At 46.4% G+C, this 15,914-nt stretch overlaps 7 protein-coding genes across 7 annotated transcripts; 3 read left to right on the forward strand and 4 right to left on the reverse strand. All coding sequences in view use genetic code 12, as the record gives it.

The window, feature by feature from the left end:
- Window positions 1–397: 397 nt before the first annotated feature.
- On the forward strand, window positions 398–1,573 carry LODBEIA_P26660 (uncharacterized protein; the record flags this gene model as incomplete). Its single annotated transcript, XM_066972690.1, has 1 exon — window positions 398–1,573. The coding sequence occupies one exon, from the start codon at window positions 398–400 to the stop codon at window positions 1,571–1,573; it is 1,176 nt and encodes a 391-aa protein (XP_066829604.1).
- A 204-nt stretch (window positions 1,574–1,777) lies between these two features.
- On the forward strand, window positions 1,778–3,361 carry LODBEIA_P26670 (uncharacterized protein; the record flags this gene model as incomplete). The annotated part of the gene is made up of 1 exon (XM_066972691.1): window positions 1,778–3,361. The coding sequence occupies one exon, from the start codon at window positions 1,778–1,780 to the stop codon at window positions 3,359–3,361; it is 1,584 nt and encodes a 527-aa protein (XP_066829605.1).
- Window positions 3,362–3,683: 322 nt separating this feature from the next.
- Window positions 3,684–4,340, forward strand: LODBEIA_P26680 (uncharacterized protein; the record flags this gene model as incomplete). Its single annotated transcript, XM_066972692.1, has 1 exon — window positions 3,684–4,340. The coding sequence occupies one exon, from the start codon at window positions 3,684–3,686 to the stop codon at window positions 4,338–4,340; it is 657 nt and encodes a 218-aa protein (XP_066829606.1).
- Window positions 4,341–4,394: 54 nt separating this feature from the next.
- LODBEIA_P26690 (uncharacterized protein) lies at window positions 4,395–6,320 on the reverse strand (the record flags this gene model as incomplete). Its single annotated transcript, XM_066972693.1, has 1 exon — window positions 4,395–6,320. The coding sequence occupies one exon, from the start codon at window positions 6,318–6,320 to the stop codon at window positions 4,395–4,397; it is 1,926 nt and encodes a 641-aa protein (XP_066829607.1).
- Window positions 6,321–6,599: 279 nt separating this feature from the next.
- Window positions 6,600–8,912, reverse strand: LODBEIA_P26700 (uncharacterized protein; the record flags this gene model as incomplete). The annotated part of the gene is made up of 1 exon (XM_066972695.1): window positions 6,600–8,912. One exon carries the CDS (start codon window positions 8,910–8,912, stop codon window positions 6,600–6,602), a length of 2,313 nt encoding a protein of 770 aa, XP_066829608.1.
- Window positions 8,913–9,404: 492 nt separating this feature from the next.
- On the reverse strand, window positions 9,405–13,628 carry LODBEIA_P26710 (uncharacterized protein; the record flags this gene model as incomplete). The annotated part of the gene is made up of 1 exon (XM_066972696.1): window positions 9,405–13,628. The coding sequence occupies one exon, from the start codon at window positions 13,626–13,628 to the stop codon at window positions 9,405–9,407; it is 4,224 nt and encodes a 1,407-aa protein (XP_066829609.1).
- Window positions 13,629–13,883: 255 nt separating this feature from the next.
- Window positions 13,884–15,788, reverse strand: LODBEIA_P26720 (uncharacterized protein; the record flags this gene model as incomplete). Its single annotated transcript, XM_066972697.1, has 1 exon — window positions 13,884–15,788. The coding sequence occupies one exon, from the start codon at window positions 15,786–15,788 to the stop codon at window positions 13,884–13,886; it is 1,905 nt and encodes a 634-aa protein (XP_066829610.1).
- Window positions 15,789–15,914: the final 126 nt, after the last annotated feature.

Here is a 15,914-nt window from a genome sequence, read left to right on the forward strand (position 1 = left end):
CCTCTTTTACACAACCATCAAACGGGAACCTCATACACTTGAACCTCATCACTGTAATTGTGGTCCAGCCCCACGCAAAAAAGAGGAGATAAGCAGTTGCCATTTTGTTTTTTTACATAACCTGTCTTCAAGTTTTGTCTTTCCTTTTCTTTTCACTTTTCGTTTTCAATTTGCCAACCGTTTCAAGATAGCAAATAAAAGCAGGCCCAAGAAGGTGCGTGCTCCGTATAGGAGTTATAAATCGAGCACATTTCTGAAAAACTCCGATGATGAAGGCGAGGAGCAACAGCAAAAGGAGACGACTTTGGCACAGACCAATCTCAACAGGTTCAAGAATGGTATAGAAGTGCGATCTGTTTACCATTTGCCGAGCGTCGTCACCACCAGTAAGGGCAAGATGTGGCCACTAAGCAAATTTGAAAAAGTTGACATTTTGCAGTGTGCGCTCCAAGGGCGAAATAGCGAGTTCCTGGGGCAAGCTCAAGCTCAAGCTCAGGCAGAGGCAGAGGCAGAGGCAGCTCGAGATCTCATGCTTTTGCCAGCAGAGATCTTTGTCAATATATTTGAGATACTTGACGGCTGGGGCAAACTCAAACCCAAGTTTATGCGCGTATGCAAGCTCTTTTACCTGATCATCCTACCGATGATTTACCGTGCGCCGCATTTGAGAGGCACCAATTTCTTAAACTTTGTGGAAACATTGTCCAACAACAAAAAACTAGGCAACTACATCTTTTCGCTAGACTTGGCGTATGTGATACAATCGGGCAAGAACGCGTTTGTTGCGCGACTATTGAAGCAATCAAGAAAGAACTTGCAAAGCTTTGTTGCTCCGCAAACAAGCTTTGGATTGGGACCTTTGATTGCGTTGAAAAACTGCCAGCACCTCAAGATTTTGGATCTTCGACTAGTCTCGGAAACGTTGAATCTCACCGAGCTTTTCCGTTCCATAGAAAATCTACCGAGCCTCACTCACTTGTCGTTTCCTAGATCTTCAATCGAGATTGACGATTACGCCAAGATTACATGGCCGCCTAACTTGTCATTCCTACGGCTATCGGGAGGCATCAACGACGAGTTCTTGTATCATTCGGAGTTTCCCGAGTCAATAACCCATCTTGAGTTTGCGCATTGCCCCTCGGTGAGTGACCTTGGCCTCAAGCAAATCATGTACAGAATCGGCATCAATCTCAAAACCCTCAAGGTCCAGTACCCGATGCCCGGCTTGAAGGGAAACACCCTAGACGAAGTTTTCCACTACTGTCCGCATTTGAGAGTGCTCGAAGTTTGCGTCGACTACTTGTCCAACATGTTTTTTGATGAACATTTCTTGGACTATTCTGGTTACATGCGCCCGTTGCGAACATTGTACATAAATAGCAGCGGGCTGTTGGGAACACTGAATAGACTCGAAGCCATGGACTTGGCTGTTGCAATCGACGATGGCAGGCTACCATTGTTGAAAAATGTTCAATGCACTGCGAAATTGGGTTGGGATCCCAAATCGGAAGCGGTGAAATTCATCGCAGATGAGCTCGATGATAGAGATGGCGGTCTATATATAGGGTATTAATAGAAAGAACTGCAACTCTTGTTAATCGTGAAGTTGAAAGAAGAACAAGCCAGTGATTGTGATGATGGATGGTTTTTACCAACGATTGCGCGTGAGCCACTGGTCGCGAGAAATTTATACTTACATATTCATATATGTATATATTTATGTATCCACCTCGAACAGCGGTTTTCCCTGAGAAATCGCCCGTTGGACAAATCGACGATGCAACTAAAGATTGTCGTACCGAAAAGACAACACGCTGATAAAGCCAGCATTCTCAAAGAGCCGGAAAATGTCGAGAATCGAGATCTCGTGTTTTTCGATGAGCGACTAGAGGCCTACGTCATAGCGTCCAATGTTGCTTCGGACTCCAGCCTCACTCTCAGAGCACGAATATCATCCTCGGAGAAAATGGCAGTAAAAAGTGACTCGAATGGCTACTACACTGATGCCTTTGCAAGCTGGGACCTACAAGAGAAAGCGGTGGTTGCCGAGGAGAACAACACCAAAATGTGGGAGATTGAAGTTCCAATCGCATATCCTCGGACTCAATTGAAAGACCCCTATTTGATTCTAGAATGTGAGTCCGTGCAACCAGCATCGAAAACTGAAAAAGCCGTGCAGCACCCTGCTGATGAAGTGTTGAAAAATTTCATGCCAGCTTCAGAGAGGGACAACCACCAAAACAGATCCAAAGAAGGTGCAGAGGTTGTGAGGAGTGAAAATGTTCCGCGCGATGAAGCAGTTTCAATCGTTGCCAGTGTCAATTTCCCCATTGTACCCGCTTTGGTTATGAAAATGAAGTCGACTAAACCCGCGGGGAGAAACGATATGCTACTAGCCGCAATCAACATTGAGTGCTCTGAAGACTTACGCAGTGCAACTGAGGGTGATGTGCATGTCGAGATTGTGGACCTCACAGCTTCATTCGAGCTAGGACAAGCAGAACCGGTGAGGGTGCCGCCAAAACGCATGAGCTCGAATGATTCCCTCAATTCGATATACAAGTTCACAATCAATGACCACACGAGTCGAGACCTATACAAGCGTGTACTGATCTGTCTCAAGGCTAGGATTCAGAAACTCAGCGGCGAGCAGCAGTACCAGGACATAACAAACACGATACAAACAGAATGGGCGCCGTATTTGGACTTTGGGCTCGCTGCGCCTCCAATCAACCATGCACTTCGAACAAACTACCAAAGTTCGGTCGACTCCCAGAACAATCTCCCCCACGCGCCAATGCTTCGGCAAAAGGCCATAAATCACAGCATATACAAGGCAAAGGGGGCAAACGGTTCATCTGCTTTTAGCACAAACAACTTGGTACTGGGGAACCCAATTACAAGACGCATCAGGCTGAGTGCAACTAGACAACCGTCCGCGGTGACGATAAGCTTATCGGGTAATGTCAACTCGTCCTTGACTGGCTTGAGGCTCACGTTTATCGGGAAACTCGAAATAGGCTTGGGCCAAGTGATGAACTGGAAAATACAAGCTATTAATGACTCGCCGCACCGATTGAACCTATCGCTAATTGTACGCGATCCGGTGAATTTGGACCTTGCATATGCTGCAGATTCTCAAACCAATGCCGCCAAATCGTATCGAGAAGAAGCAGGCATCATTTTTTTGAACAATGACATCAGGATCGGTCCGATGGATCCGCACCTGGTTTTCGAAACGGGGATGGAACTCGTTGGCAACAAACGGGGTGTTTTCAATCTTGATGGGCTTAAGATATTTGACATCAACACGGGAGATGGATTGGATATTGGGAAATTACTCGAAGTGTTTGTCGTTTAGGTTCTATGTAGATGTATATAAGTCGACTTACAAAGTAAAAAATTAAACAAACATTTTGTTGATTTCAGTCACCTTACAAATCTTCTTAGCAGTTTGTCGATTTATCTATTTCTTGAATGTTTAGCGGAAATGTTGTTTTTTTGGGGCTGCTGTTGGTAGGAGCTCAGAGTGTTTTCCGCGAGGGGGAGGGTGAGAATCCACTCACACAAATCTATTGGCATATCTTGATATCTTACATCTCCCCCTACCACTCTAATTTCTTAGCCCGTTCCTCTAGCCAAGGGCCAATTCACTTCCCCCACCCCCCCTTTTTATATCAGCCATGCCGAATACTCGAGAATCTCAGCCGCCTCCAGACTACAAGATAGTCGTGCTCGGCGAATCAGCCGTGGGGAAAACCTCACTAGTCCACCGCTTCACATCCGATTCATTCGAAGCCCACACAACCAACACCATCGGCGCAGCCTACATAACCAAAATTTATTCATCACGCCAGCGACCCGAGCACCATTTCAAACTCGAGATATGGGATACCGCGGGCCAAGAACGATATCGCTCGCTTACTCCGATGTACTACCGCAACGCGAAAACGGCGTTGGTATGTTTCGACTTGGCTAATTTTGCCTCGACTTTCACCACTGCGAAATACTGGATCCAGCAGCTTGAATTGAACAATTCGTCCACGAGCGATAAAGTGGACATACGGCTCATTGGAACCAAGGCCGATTTGGTGAAGGACGAGCTGGTGATGCAGCTGGTGTCGCGCCAAGTTCAAGAGCTCGTGGAGCTGGAGGAATCGGTGGTTTCTTTCCATGAGACGAGTTCCAAGAGTAACGTGGGGATCGTTGAGTTGTTCGATGATATCGTTGATGGCATCAGTGACTCGTTTATTGAAAGTTATTACAACCAGTTGAACTCGCCCAGGGAAAACGTGGGCTTGATGCTTGGCTCGAGAAACAACGCGTCGAGCTGTTGCTAATTGTGGAAATAAAAATGAAAAAAGCGAGTGAGGGCACCTTGTTTCTATGTATCTCTATAGATCTAAACCTTTTTGGCGCCAGTAATCTCTCTTGGTATCCTTGTCTAGCGAACTCTTGGGCTTTGATCGCAGCAAAGATTTCAGGTCATGGTCAGAGTCAGACTGAGATTCAGATTTAGGTTCATCCTCATCCTCATTCTCCGACTTTTCCAAGCTCAAAAAGGACTCAACCAACTTCTTGGTGTCCTTCGCTTTATTCGTGAGCGGGGTTGGAGCTACGGTTTTGGCTTTGGCTGGAGTGGGCAGTTTTGTTGCTGAATTGACGGAGGCCAACGTTGGCGAGTACTCCTCTTCGCTGGTCATGTCTGAAAAATAAAACTCGTTATTGTCTCCTGTTTTTGTCCTAACCGCGTACTCTTCATGGCTCACGAGCGCCTCGTTGACGACCAAATGCCGCTCGTCTCTGAAATGCCTCTCTTTGCCCTTGAACTTGATAATGTCACCCAAAATCAGCTGGTTCAATCGTGCCTTATACGAAGCTCCATGCAACTCGTAGCATTTGGCAACCAACAACTGGTATGCTCCTCCAAACGCCTTTTTCAAGTCCCGGAGATTGTAAGAGGACCTGGTTATGTTATTATGAGCATCAGCTGGATCTTGAATGACGATGGCAAAAGTGTTTCTTGCAGTGTTCAACACTGAGTATCGGTCTTTTTGCAAATAGCGCGGCTCGTCAGTTGTCGAGTCCAAGGAAATGATCAAGTTGTCGTAGGAGAAATTGCGCCCGTATAGCTCGAAAAATTCAATCAATAGCACCCCCAAGTTATCCGAAGAGCGCATTGTACCCGTAGAAACCTTGGGATGTAGCCTCAAGAAATGATAACACATGATGATCGTGGCATAACCTCCAAGTCCGCCCACGTGCACATTGTTCAACTTTCTCGACCGCAAAAACTGCTTGACAACCAAGACCAACTCTCGTAAGCCAGGGGTCGACACCAACCACTTTCGTATTCGCCTGGCTGCATCGAGGCCATTGGTTCGTTCAAACGAGATGTCGATGTGAAGCTCGGAATGAGGGTCAACGAATTTGATGATCGGCACCTTGGCGCCGGCAATCACCTCCATGTTTTTGGCGAGCTTTTTCGCTTTGAGAAATGAGGATAGCTGGTACAACCGTGATCTATTTTCGTAGTCGCCGGCACTGGAGATCACCACCATATCGATATCAGACCCAGGTAGATACAAGTCTGTGGCTGATGACCCGAAAACGTGTGTTTCAGTGCCGGGCCAAAATTTGGAAATTTCCGTCTTTAGCGTGTTGATCACGAGGTTCCTCGTGACAATCTCTTCGCTTGAAGGAGAGATGTAGTTGACAAAGTCCTTCATTTCTAGAGTCAACCAGTCGGCCACTTCTCTCTGTTGGGAGTGATCGTGGTTTTTAACCCAGGGGTACAAGCAATTGGGCTCTGAAGGTTTTTTCTCTTTGCTCGGTTCGTCATCCAGATAACTCTCTTCGTCATCGAATCCCATGTTGCTTCCGTCTTCGTCGTCGTCGCTGGAGGCAAAACCAAACTCTATGAAATCTTGATTCTTGGTTAATTCGTTTTCATTGTTGTTGTCATTCTCGACATCTTTGTCATCTCCCTCAACATGTACTTCGTCACCATCATCATCGCCGTCGTCGTTGTCGTTGTCGTCGCCCTCACCGTCATCGTCATCTCCTTCGTTGTCGCTACTATCTAAAAGTGCAAGCTCAGTGTCGCCCGTCCGGCTCTTATCATTGTAGTCATAGATAACTTCCGAATCCAGATATTCTTCATTATCATCACCATCACCATCACGGGCAGCGTTTAACGACTCGAATGAATTGCTTAGTTTTGTGTTGCTGACAACAGAAGAATCCTTCAAATACCCCTTCTGCTTTTTCCGACTGTTAACAGTTATAGCATCAGACTCTCGACTTCTCTTCAGTCCCATCTAGTCTACGGTGCTTTATTTTCCAAGTGAATATTGCGGTTTCTAACCTGATACATCCATATCCACGTTCGCGATGGAGAAAAAAAATTAGAAGGTATGTGGCTCGGAAAATAATTTGAAGATGGGGGCAGAAGCGCTCAACCTGCTGGTTTGAGCCAAAAGTTGATTCGTTCAACTGTACAACGATATATATTACTATACAAGCGATCCTTCATTTCTAGGTTAAATCTATGGACAAAATTTCTGCTGAGATACATATAAAACGTCACTCTTTTCTCACTAGAGAGCAGCAAATGCCTTGTTCTGGCATCCAATTGCATATCCTAACTGAATGGACATGCCCACGGAGATAGCAATGAAAATCCCTGATTGCATGTATTGAAACTCTTCCAAGAACATATCGAGGCCAATAGTGACGTAAATGAGAACTTTCAACGCTGTCTGTGAATAGTGCGGGGAATAGGTGGACAAATACTCCAAGATCAACAATTCAATGCAATAAAACGGCAATCTTTGCATCTGAACGGAGGTGATGTAGCGTTTTCCAAAGTCTGAAAGGTGAGGTTGAGGAGGCGGAATCTCCGCCTCGTGCTCCTCCTCCGTGAGATTGAAATGGTCGACATCCTGCTCTTTCTCAAACATCAAGTCGTCGTCCTCTTCAACTGCCTCCGAGGCTGAATTTTGGGCAACTTCGGTGGGGTCGTCTCGTTCCTTCAATCCATTGGCATGGGGGTAATACAACGTAAGGCCGTCTGTCCTTGGTACAGCTCGAGGGTTCACCGAGACTGGACTATTCATCATCTTGTTGGGTGCTGCTCGCACAAGATACTTTAATTTTATCTCATTCAACATGAGCAACACTTCCTTTGACCCGCATCTTCCTGTAGACGCGTTGTCAATGTCAGAGCTGGTTCCGCGTATCATCTCAAAGGACAAAGCCATAAAACTCTCCATGCATTCGTCAAAGGAATCTTGGATGTCAACCACTCTGTCCTTGAACCAATCCCCATATGACTCTAGCGTGAGACTTTCATACCAGTTTAAAATGGCGTCTCTTGCAACTTGAGGATCATTTTCGCCCTTGACTAAAGATGCAAACGGCAACGAGCCCGTGCATAGATAGCACAAGATGAGCCCCAAGGAATATATATCGCTCTCGTAGGTGAAATCATTGACAAAGCTTTTTTCCGCACCAACACCACCGCCACTACCACCATCACCACCACCATGGCCACCACCCAGGATTTCTCCCGAGTAGATCCACAACTCCGGCGCGGTAAATTCCAATGTACCGGTGTTTCCCTGTCTATCCGAATTCTTCAACCGAGAGTTTTTATGCTTGTCGATAAATTTCCCTTCTCCAAAATCCGAAACCAAGACTTTTGGCAAATCAAAAATCGTCTGCTCTAGCGTCTCGACATTGTCAAATTGGTTGGGAATTTCCAACCCCGCCGTGTACTTGACATCCATGAGACAATTCGAGGGCTTGAGGTCTCTATGCAAGATGCCATGCTTGTGCAAGTAGTTTACGCCAGTGGCAACGTCATGGAAAAACTTCCAAATCTCAAAATTGCTCAACCATTTCGGCTTTTCGAGTCGCGTGTTGCCCGTCCTGCGGTCTTTTCGTCTTCTTCTCTCTAAAAGCACTCTCTCGCTATAGCTCAAGCTATCGTTTGTAGCATAGTTTTTCGAAATTAAATCTTCAAGATGTCCTCCGTCGCAGTACTGCTGCAAGATGAACATGTACGGCACTTTTTGAGGCTTTGCATTGTCAAACGTCGAAGTGGGCAAGATGAAAGCAGACAGGTCGTCTAGGTCGCCGAGCTCCAACCACACGTGATTGTAGCGGATCAAGTTGCTCTCGTTTGCATTCTTGGCCGACAACTCGTAAAGAATGAGCACCTCATTCACCACTTGCTCCAACAACTCATATTTGTCACCCACACTAATTCGTTTGACTGCATATGTCCCCAACACAATGTCATTTAGCACATGTTCGACTTTGTATACTTGGGCATGAGCGCCCGACCCCAAAATGTACGGCGCTACCTTTCGAAAGAACCGTTTGAAGTAGCCCTGGTTGAACACACCTTCTGGTATGAACGACCCCTTGCCATTCCCCTCCTCCGTTTCCCCCTCCTCTACGTGCTTCTTGTTATGCCCCCTGTTGTGCGGAATCTGCGATAGTAGTTTAAAGTAATCCCGATGCATGAAAGCTCGCGGGAGGTTGATCTTGCCACCGTCAACTTGTCCCGTGAGAGTTCCCTTGACACGAGTGTGAGTGTGCATGTCGCCCACGGCACTGTCACGTCGTGGTAGTCCTCTCGACGTTTCGTACTCGTCCCACGTGAATCCGCAATTGGGGCACTTGTGGCCTGCCGTTGCCTCGGGGTACGACTTGAAAGACGCACCGTCATAGGGCTTGGAGGGAATGGTACGTTCTTGAGGCGGTCGACGAGGCTGCTCGCTGTCTAGTGTAAGTGTGGAAAGGAGTTGAATCGAGTTTTGCTGCGGATCATGTAGAATGAGCACGCCATCGTCTGGATTGTGGTATAGAATGTCGCTGTTGGAATTGTAAGGTACAATCGACATCCCCCCTTCCTTGTACGTGGTTGCTGTTGCCGTTTAAACTTTCAGAAATTAAACCGCTGAGTCCAGCTCTTCTTATTGAAAAGATCAATTGAATTCCTGTACCAGGAAAGAGTTTCAAGTCAAATCAAACTGAAGGTGGAGGTGGAGGTGGAGGTGAAGTTTTCGAGAGCAAAAGAGGATTGTCCACATCAACGTGAACATGTGGCCCCGTACTTTGTATCAAGTTCGGTATCGTAAAGCGGAAAAAAAATTAACATAAAAAAGGAAAGTGTGGGGGGTTTGAGAAAAGGGTACCAGTGGAATGAAACCGGGCCACCACTGAGACTCGGTATGGGGGGCAAATACAGTATCTACTGTTCGTCCTGCTATTTCTCTTGACTTTACTATAAACTTGAGAAGCTGGGTCTACTCGTTTCAGGGCATCATCTTTGATATGTGTGTGGGTGTGTGGGTGTGTGGGTGTGTGAGTTATTCAGTACTTCCTCCTTAGTTCTAAAAGACACAGGTGGGTGTCAGGACTTTCAATAGCTTGGCGTTTCTATCCTCATCAACTGCTTCTGCACGGGGCCTTTTTCGACCACGGATCTTGACATCGGCATCCGTCAATGCTCCGACGTTCTTCACCTCAGTCACTGTTGACAAGTCCGCAGAGCCGGATGTGTCTGCGCTACTGTCTGGGCATTCCAAACTGCTGAAACTTTGAAGTTCGCTACAATTCTTTTGGTTGGGATTTGTGCTTGCTGTTGAAACCTGGTCAAGTTGAGGCACCAGCGGTGTAACTGTGAGGGTAAGAGTGTCCACTTGCGAGATGTTAATGTTTGCCGAGCCATTTGAGGGAGCACGTTCAACGCTTTTGATTGATTCAGTTTCCAGAAGCTGTGATTGCTGGCTCTCTCCATGTTGTTTTTCTTCCTTGTGGTCAGGCTCCTCCATATAGATGGACAGTGCTGGAGTAAAGTTGCATTGCAAACTGCATTGCAGATTCCCTTCACCAAAGTCCTCTTCCATGCCACTGGACTGTGATACTAGCAGCGCTCCATTGTCGTCTTTGCAGTTTGCATCTATTTTGTCTCCGATTGAGGAGCCAATATCGGTGTATACATATGGAGGAATGGACAAAGGGAACCCCAATACTTGATTCGACACTTTCTGCAGTGTGTCATCTTCTCCATTGCTGCTACAGTTGACACAGCTTTGCCTCTTTTCTATCTCACCATTAGTCCTCGTGAGCTTAGCCGCGTGTTTGGGCTCGAGATCCATCCCTTTCATTTTCTTAGAGCAACCACACTTCATGGCGTCAATGTAAGCGTCATCTTTGTTGCCTTGTCGACACTTGTATACCAAATACTCTTTCAACACCAAACAAGCTTCAGTGCGTTGCGGTCCGCTTAGACTCTCAATTAGTTCAAGAATCGGGGTTTGAAGCGACAACAAAGTACGGGAAAAGTCGTGTTGGGTGAGGAATTTCAAGACACCAACGGTGTCGTCAACACCGAGCCGGAGTCGGAGCCGGAGCATCGCCGCGTGGTTCACGAATCTTTGAATTGACTTGCTAAGTCCATCCTTCAACAATAGCAAAGTGTAGTCCAATTTGGGCAAGTCCCACGCATCGATCTTGAGACGTAAAAGGTTTTCGTATAGTGAATCCTCTGCTGATGAAGAAACCACCGCCTGGATCACTCTCTTGATCAAAAGCTCGTAATTGCTTCTGATAACGGCACAAATACCCCCATAGAGGTCTAGTGATGTGGCACCGGTATCAATTTTTTTGGCACTGTGTAAGTTGAGGAGTGTCACTAGGAGACCCTGAGACTCATCGGATAAATTTGGCATTCTCAAGGCATCATGAACAAACACGAGTCTTGTTTGCAGGTTGAGTGCCCGCGAGATCAACGTTAGGATCTCCTCTTGCTCGCATTTGCTCATTGCCCCAATGCTAAGCTGCAAGATTGTAGTGTAAACGTCAAGGTGTGTGTCTGAGCTCTGGTCCTGAATATCCACGTTGACCATATCTGATGGATTGAAAGTGTCGTTCAAATTCAACACAATCTTGTATACTATTTCATAAGTTGGTTTACCCTTGGCAAAAGTCTCTCTCAACACCGTGGGGAGATTATCAATAATATCATATGTTGTCGCAGAAGGTTTATCCTCGCGCTGCACCACTGGACGAATGGCATTTATAAAGACTCTGAAAAAGGACACTTTCAGCTCTAAGCTCAAGCCGGCCAGTTGGGCGGCCAAGATCAAGTTTTGCATCACCACGTCGAAATTAGCATGGATCCATCGCAGGGGGATTGCGCTGATTTGGCCAATATCCACCTCTTCGCTCGCTAGCACTCTCAATTCATTGAAACCGTGGGTGTTGTTGCATTTGACTTGGGTGATTAGTCGTGTCAAAACCTGCAAGCCCAATTGATTCATGTAGGCACTCGAGGCGCTCTTTCTGAAATAGAAATGAGCAAGAACGAATTGGATCACTTTGACCCACAACGTGTGGAGGTATCTCGACAGTTTGATTATGCTCGGTGAAAGAATCAAGTACAATATTCTGAGAAAGAGCTGGTGAAGGGCATCGACATATTCCTGGTCCATTTGCGACACGTCCAAAGTCTGGAATACGTGAGTCAAAAGTCTCAATTTGGGCCTCAATGCCGAGTTTGCTGTAACGGGCATCATCATCTTATTCTTTTTTTTGTTCGCCATCGGGCTCGACTGTCTAGCCGCTTGGTCCAACTCCTTTCTGATTTCCAACAACTCATTTTTGCAAATGTTAAACACAACTGCCTTCCAACAATTGATGGCCAATATTTTCGCAATTCTATTCTGCGAGTTGTAGCAGCACCGAGGAATTTGCAACCATTCTCCCAAATAGGTCCATTTTTCAAATGGCGTGCCTGCATTCCCCACCAACATGGTCATCCCCATCCAAATCTCGACTGCCATTTGGTATTGCCCAGCGCTAATCAACTCGTTGAGCTGGAATAACATGATATCGATAAGCCTGACATTCTGCGAAGCTGCACGATTGGAATCCGCATCGGCATCCGCATAAATTGTACCAGCGGTGAACAACAGCAACAGTTGCAGCAGCAGCAGTCTCGAAGGAGGCGGCATGGAAAGCAACTTTCGAACGTAATTCTGAATTGGGATATTGTCCAAAAATGTCTTGGACGCCTCGAGGAGGCACTGGACGCCGTTGCTCAAACACTTCAGGTACATTGGGCTAGTAATGTTGCAAAGACTAATAATGAGCGCTTCAAACCAGTGACCAAAATGTTTCGCCATACATTGGGGGAAGCATATGATGTAGTTCCTGAGACAGGAGAATCGTTCGGCAATTAACGACAAGCTTGGGAAGGGCGTCATGTTGACGACGCCAAAAAGTATTTGCTCCACCAAGTCGTGGTTCTCGAAAAGAGCCCGCTTGCGAGCTGGATCAAAATTAAAGTCCTTGATCAAAGTCAAGTAGGGAGACACGAGTGTCTTTGACATGCGCGGGTGGGTCAACATCTCGCTTGAGTGTCTCAAGATCCACTCAAGGGCCTCGATTGGTATTCCGCTCGCTAGCTCGGCAATGGAAAGCATGTGCCCAAAGAACTTTAATGCTTGGTTTATCCCGCGCACTACAAAAGGGTCATTCTTGACAGGACTGAGCTTTTCCTTTTCCTTGTCCTTGTCCATCGCCATCGCCTCTTTGTCCACAATGAATATCTTCTTTTCCATATTTTGCAAGTCTCTCATTGTCAACTCGACAAATTCCAGGACCATGCTTACCTGCTGGCAGTTGGGAATATGTGCCCGGATCGGACTGTCGTTGATTTCCATCTCGCATTTTCTTTCTCTCTTTTTTGAGAATAAGCTGATCAAGGTTTCATTTGAATTCGTCTTGCAGATGCCATTCAACGTCGCGTAAACTTCAAAGCGGTTCGTGAAGGAGCTTTCAGCCAACACCGATATGCATCCTTCAACCAAGAGCGGTAGTTCGGGAGCATTGGCACGGACTTGAATGACAATACCTTGCAGCCAGAAACCAGGGTCCTTGGGACTAAAACACTGCGGCTTTGTTTGCGTTGAGTCGAGCAGCCATGAGTTCGTGCTGCCGCTCCTGCTGCGGCTGCTGCTGCTGTTGGGATGAGCAAGACCAGGTACCGGATTCATCAAATCATGCGTCTTCAAAATCGACCTCTTGGGAGTCGAGCACTTTTCCGGTGTACTCGGTAGGTCCGAAACAAGATTATCTGAAAACAAGACGCTTTTTCGCTTCCTATGGTGAGCATCTAGATTGGCTGGACGAGGAGGCAGCCTGAGCTTGACGGGGCTGTTGCTCTTTATAGGCGATGAGTTCAATTGACAGTGTCCAAGTTTGATATCGACTTTTTCCCGAGGGAGCTCCACAGTATCACCCGATGAACTGGGTAAAGCTGGTGTTTTCGTTGGTTCAGTCTCCTCCGGTGAAGGCGATCTGCTTTCCCCTTTTGAGCGTTTCCCATTTTCAGTCAGCGATCGCGTCTTCCTCTTCTTCCTCTTCCTCCTTCTTTCCTTCTCCTTCTCCTGTTGCAGCTGCAATGGTGTCGATTTGAAAGATTTGCTGAGTTGGTCGCGTGTCGCTGGCAGCGTCGCTCGCGCCGTGGATGGCATAACCAATTCTGAACAACGGTTACTGGGTCCCTCAGACGTAGGCGTGAACAGCAAAGAGTTGCCACGGTCTTGCATCTTCTGTTCTTCTTGTATTTTTTTATTATCAGAGTAACAGCCAGTCCCTTTCGAGTTGGTGCAGTAGAAAAAACCACAATAACGTCTGCTGCACTTTTTTTTGTATTTTCCTTTGGGTGTCTTCAGAAGAGACGTGTCAGCTGAGGGAACCAACATCCTGCCCCATACAAAAGAACGCTTTCCTTTCCGCAAATTGGTACGAGTTTATGATCCTTACTCTTTGAGAAAACTAATATAATTACTATTCTATTCTTTTTATTCATACAGAGGAGAAATTCTGGGTTTCTTGCTGCCTTCGTCTTGTTGGTCTGCTTCTGTTTGCTCATCTTCATGCTTCCTCTTGAGACTTGGCTCACCAGTTCCCACCTTCAAAATCGAGTTGCATGTGAACCAGTTCTGCGATCTCTGTTTCCGCAATGCCTTCCACCTCAAAGAACAAGTCTCTTCCTCTATCGCGTCTCTGTCGGCCTTTGATTTTGTCTCTGTTTCAGTCAGAACAAGCTTTTCGATTGCGTCCACGGCAAGATCCACCTTGAAGGGCTTCATTGGGTTCAAATGCTCCAACCCTTGAGCGACGCGCATTTTTCTTGAGATTTGCGGTGTGACATACTTGTTGAAGCTTTTCTTTGACTTGTAAGGGAAAATCTCCTCCGCTTTCCTTGCTGCTGCCAAGAGTTCTTCGGGACTCAACGTCTTTTCGAAAAACAGCGAGTCTGCTGCCTTTTGGTCCTTTTGTAGTAGCCAGCGCCACCAGAATCTCTCCTCTTCAAATAAGCTTGAAAACAAGCGCGTCATGAGAGGGTCCACCTTCTTCATCTCGGCTAGTATCTCTCTTCTCATGCCATCGTATTCTTTGGCAACGGAACCGGAGACTTCGTCATCGGTGACGTGTTTCGATCCCGCGGCAACGCCCGCCTCTTTGAAGAAATTCAGCTTGGCTGATGGCGACAAGCTGCAGTACAAAGTAGCAAGAAAATAAATCTCCAAAATGTACCGCACCCGCACTTTCGACAGCTCCAACTCGGCAAACAAAAACTTGGTATCCTTGGTCTTTGACTCGTTGAATTCATTCTTGCTGCGGTTCTTGAACCGTGATTCATAGAACGCTTCTGGAACATACTTTTTGGACTCGAATTTCAAGCGAAGAAAGCTGCGATCGCATGATTCGGGATCCAACTCCCTAAAAGCAAATTGGTCAAACGTGGGATTTTTCCTGATGAACCTGCACTCTTCGCGAAGCAATTCTTTCAAGACAGCGCGAAGCACTTTTGTCATTCTCGCTAGCTCTTTGGAGTTTGATTTCTTCAAATAATGCAATGGGTCATTGAATATTTTTTGCACGTCTATAATGTCGTTCAAGTAATTGTCGTTGGTGATAAACTGATGCGGATCTCGGTTGGCAATGTGGAAGAACTTGTTAAGGCCAGTCGAGTCGGTGAAGTCCAACACTTGTGTAACAAACTGCCGCACGCGAGCATGAAACACGTCATTCTGGGTATCTGATCGGTAGGAGTCGGTTTTGCCGCTGGGGTCTGTTCGCAGGTACTTGTTGACCAACAAGTTGGCAAGTTGCAAGATCTGCATTCGTTCTGCCACCTTGTTTGTGAAAAGCTCGTCTCGAATCGTAGAGAGCCTCGTTTCCAAATACAGCCAAAACTCCTCAACTTTTGCGGTTGAGATGCACATTAAATGGCTCGAAATAATGCTCAAGCTTTGGTAGAAGGCGCTCTTGCCGCATTCCTCCACCTTGATTGCAATCCACACTAGCAAATCCAATGCTATTGCAATCTTGTTCTCAAAGTTGATGTCTTTATCTGCTAAATGGGTGCTACTACCACCAATCAAGGACGCAAAGTATGCTTGAGATGCGCAGGATATGACAAATTCCTTCATCTTGGACTCTGCGTTGGCATTGAATTGTTCCACAGCTTCCTTCTGATCGTCGGGGGTTGCTTCTGCATCATCGTCTATTGTGAATTGAAAAGCCTTTGGTTCCAACCGAAGAACGTCTCTAACGGCTTGTTCGTGCTTCGCAAATGCGTCGTCGAGAGGCACTTGCTTGTCATAGGCGATGATGCCCAATTTAGCCTTTTCGCTCGCTACTGACTTGAATAAGCTCGTGAGCTGGTCAACCTTCTTGCTTATAGCATCACTTGTCATCAATAGTTGTTGTCACGATAATAAAAAAAAGGGGTTTCTTGAACAGAATACGTAGGAGTAGTGGTTGTTTGGTTGTTGTTTTTTGTTTGTTCTGGTTCATCTTTTTTTTTCACCTGTTGATGAAAT

Source organism: Lodderomyces beijingensis, assembly GCF_963989305.1.
Source record: "Lodderomyces beijingensis strain CBS 14171 genome assembly, chromosome: 3".
NCBI classification, from domain to species: Eukaryota; Fungi; Ascomycota; class Pichiomycetes; order Serinales; family Debaryomycetaceae; genus Lodderomyces; species Lodderomyces beijingensis.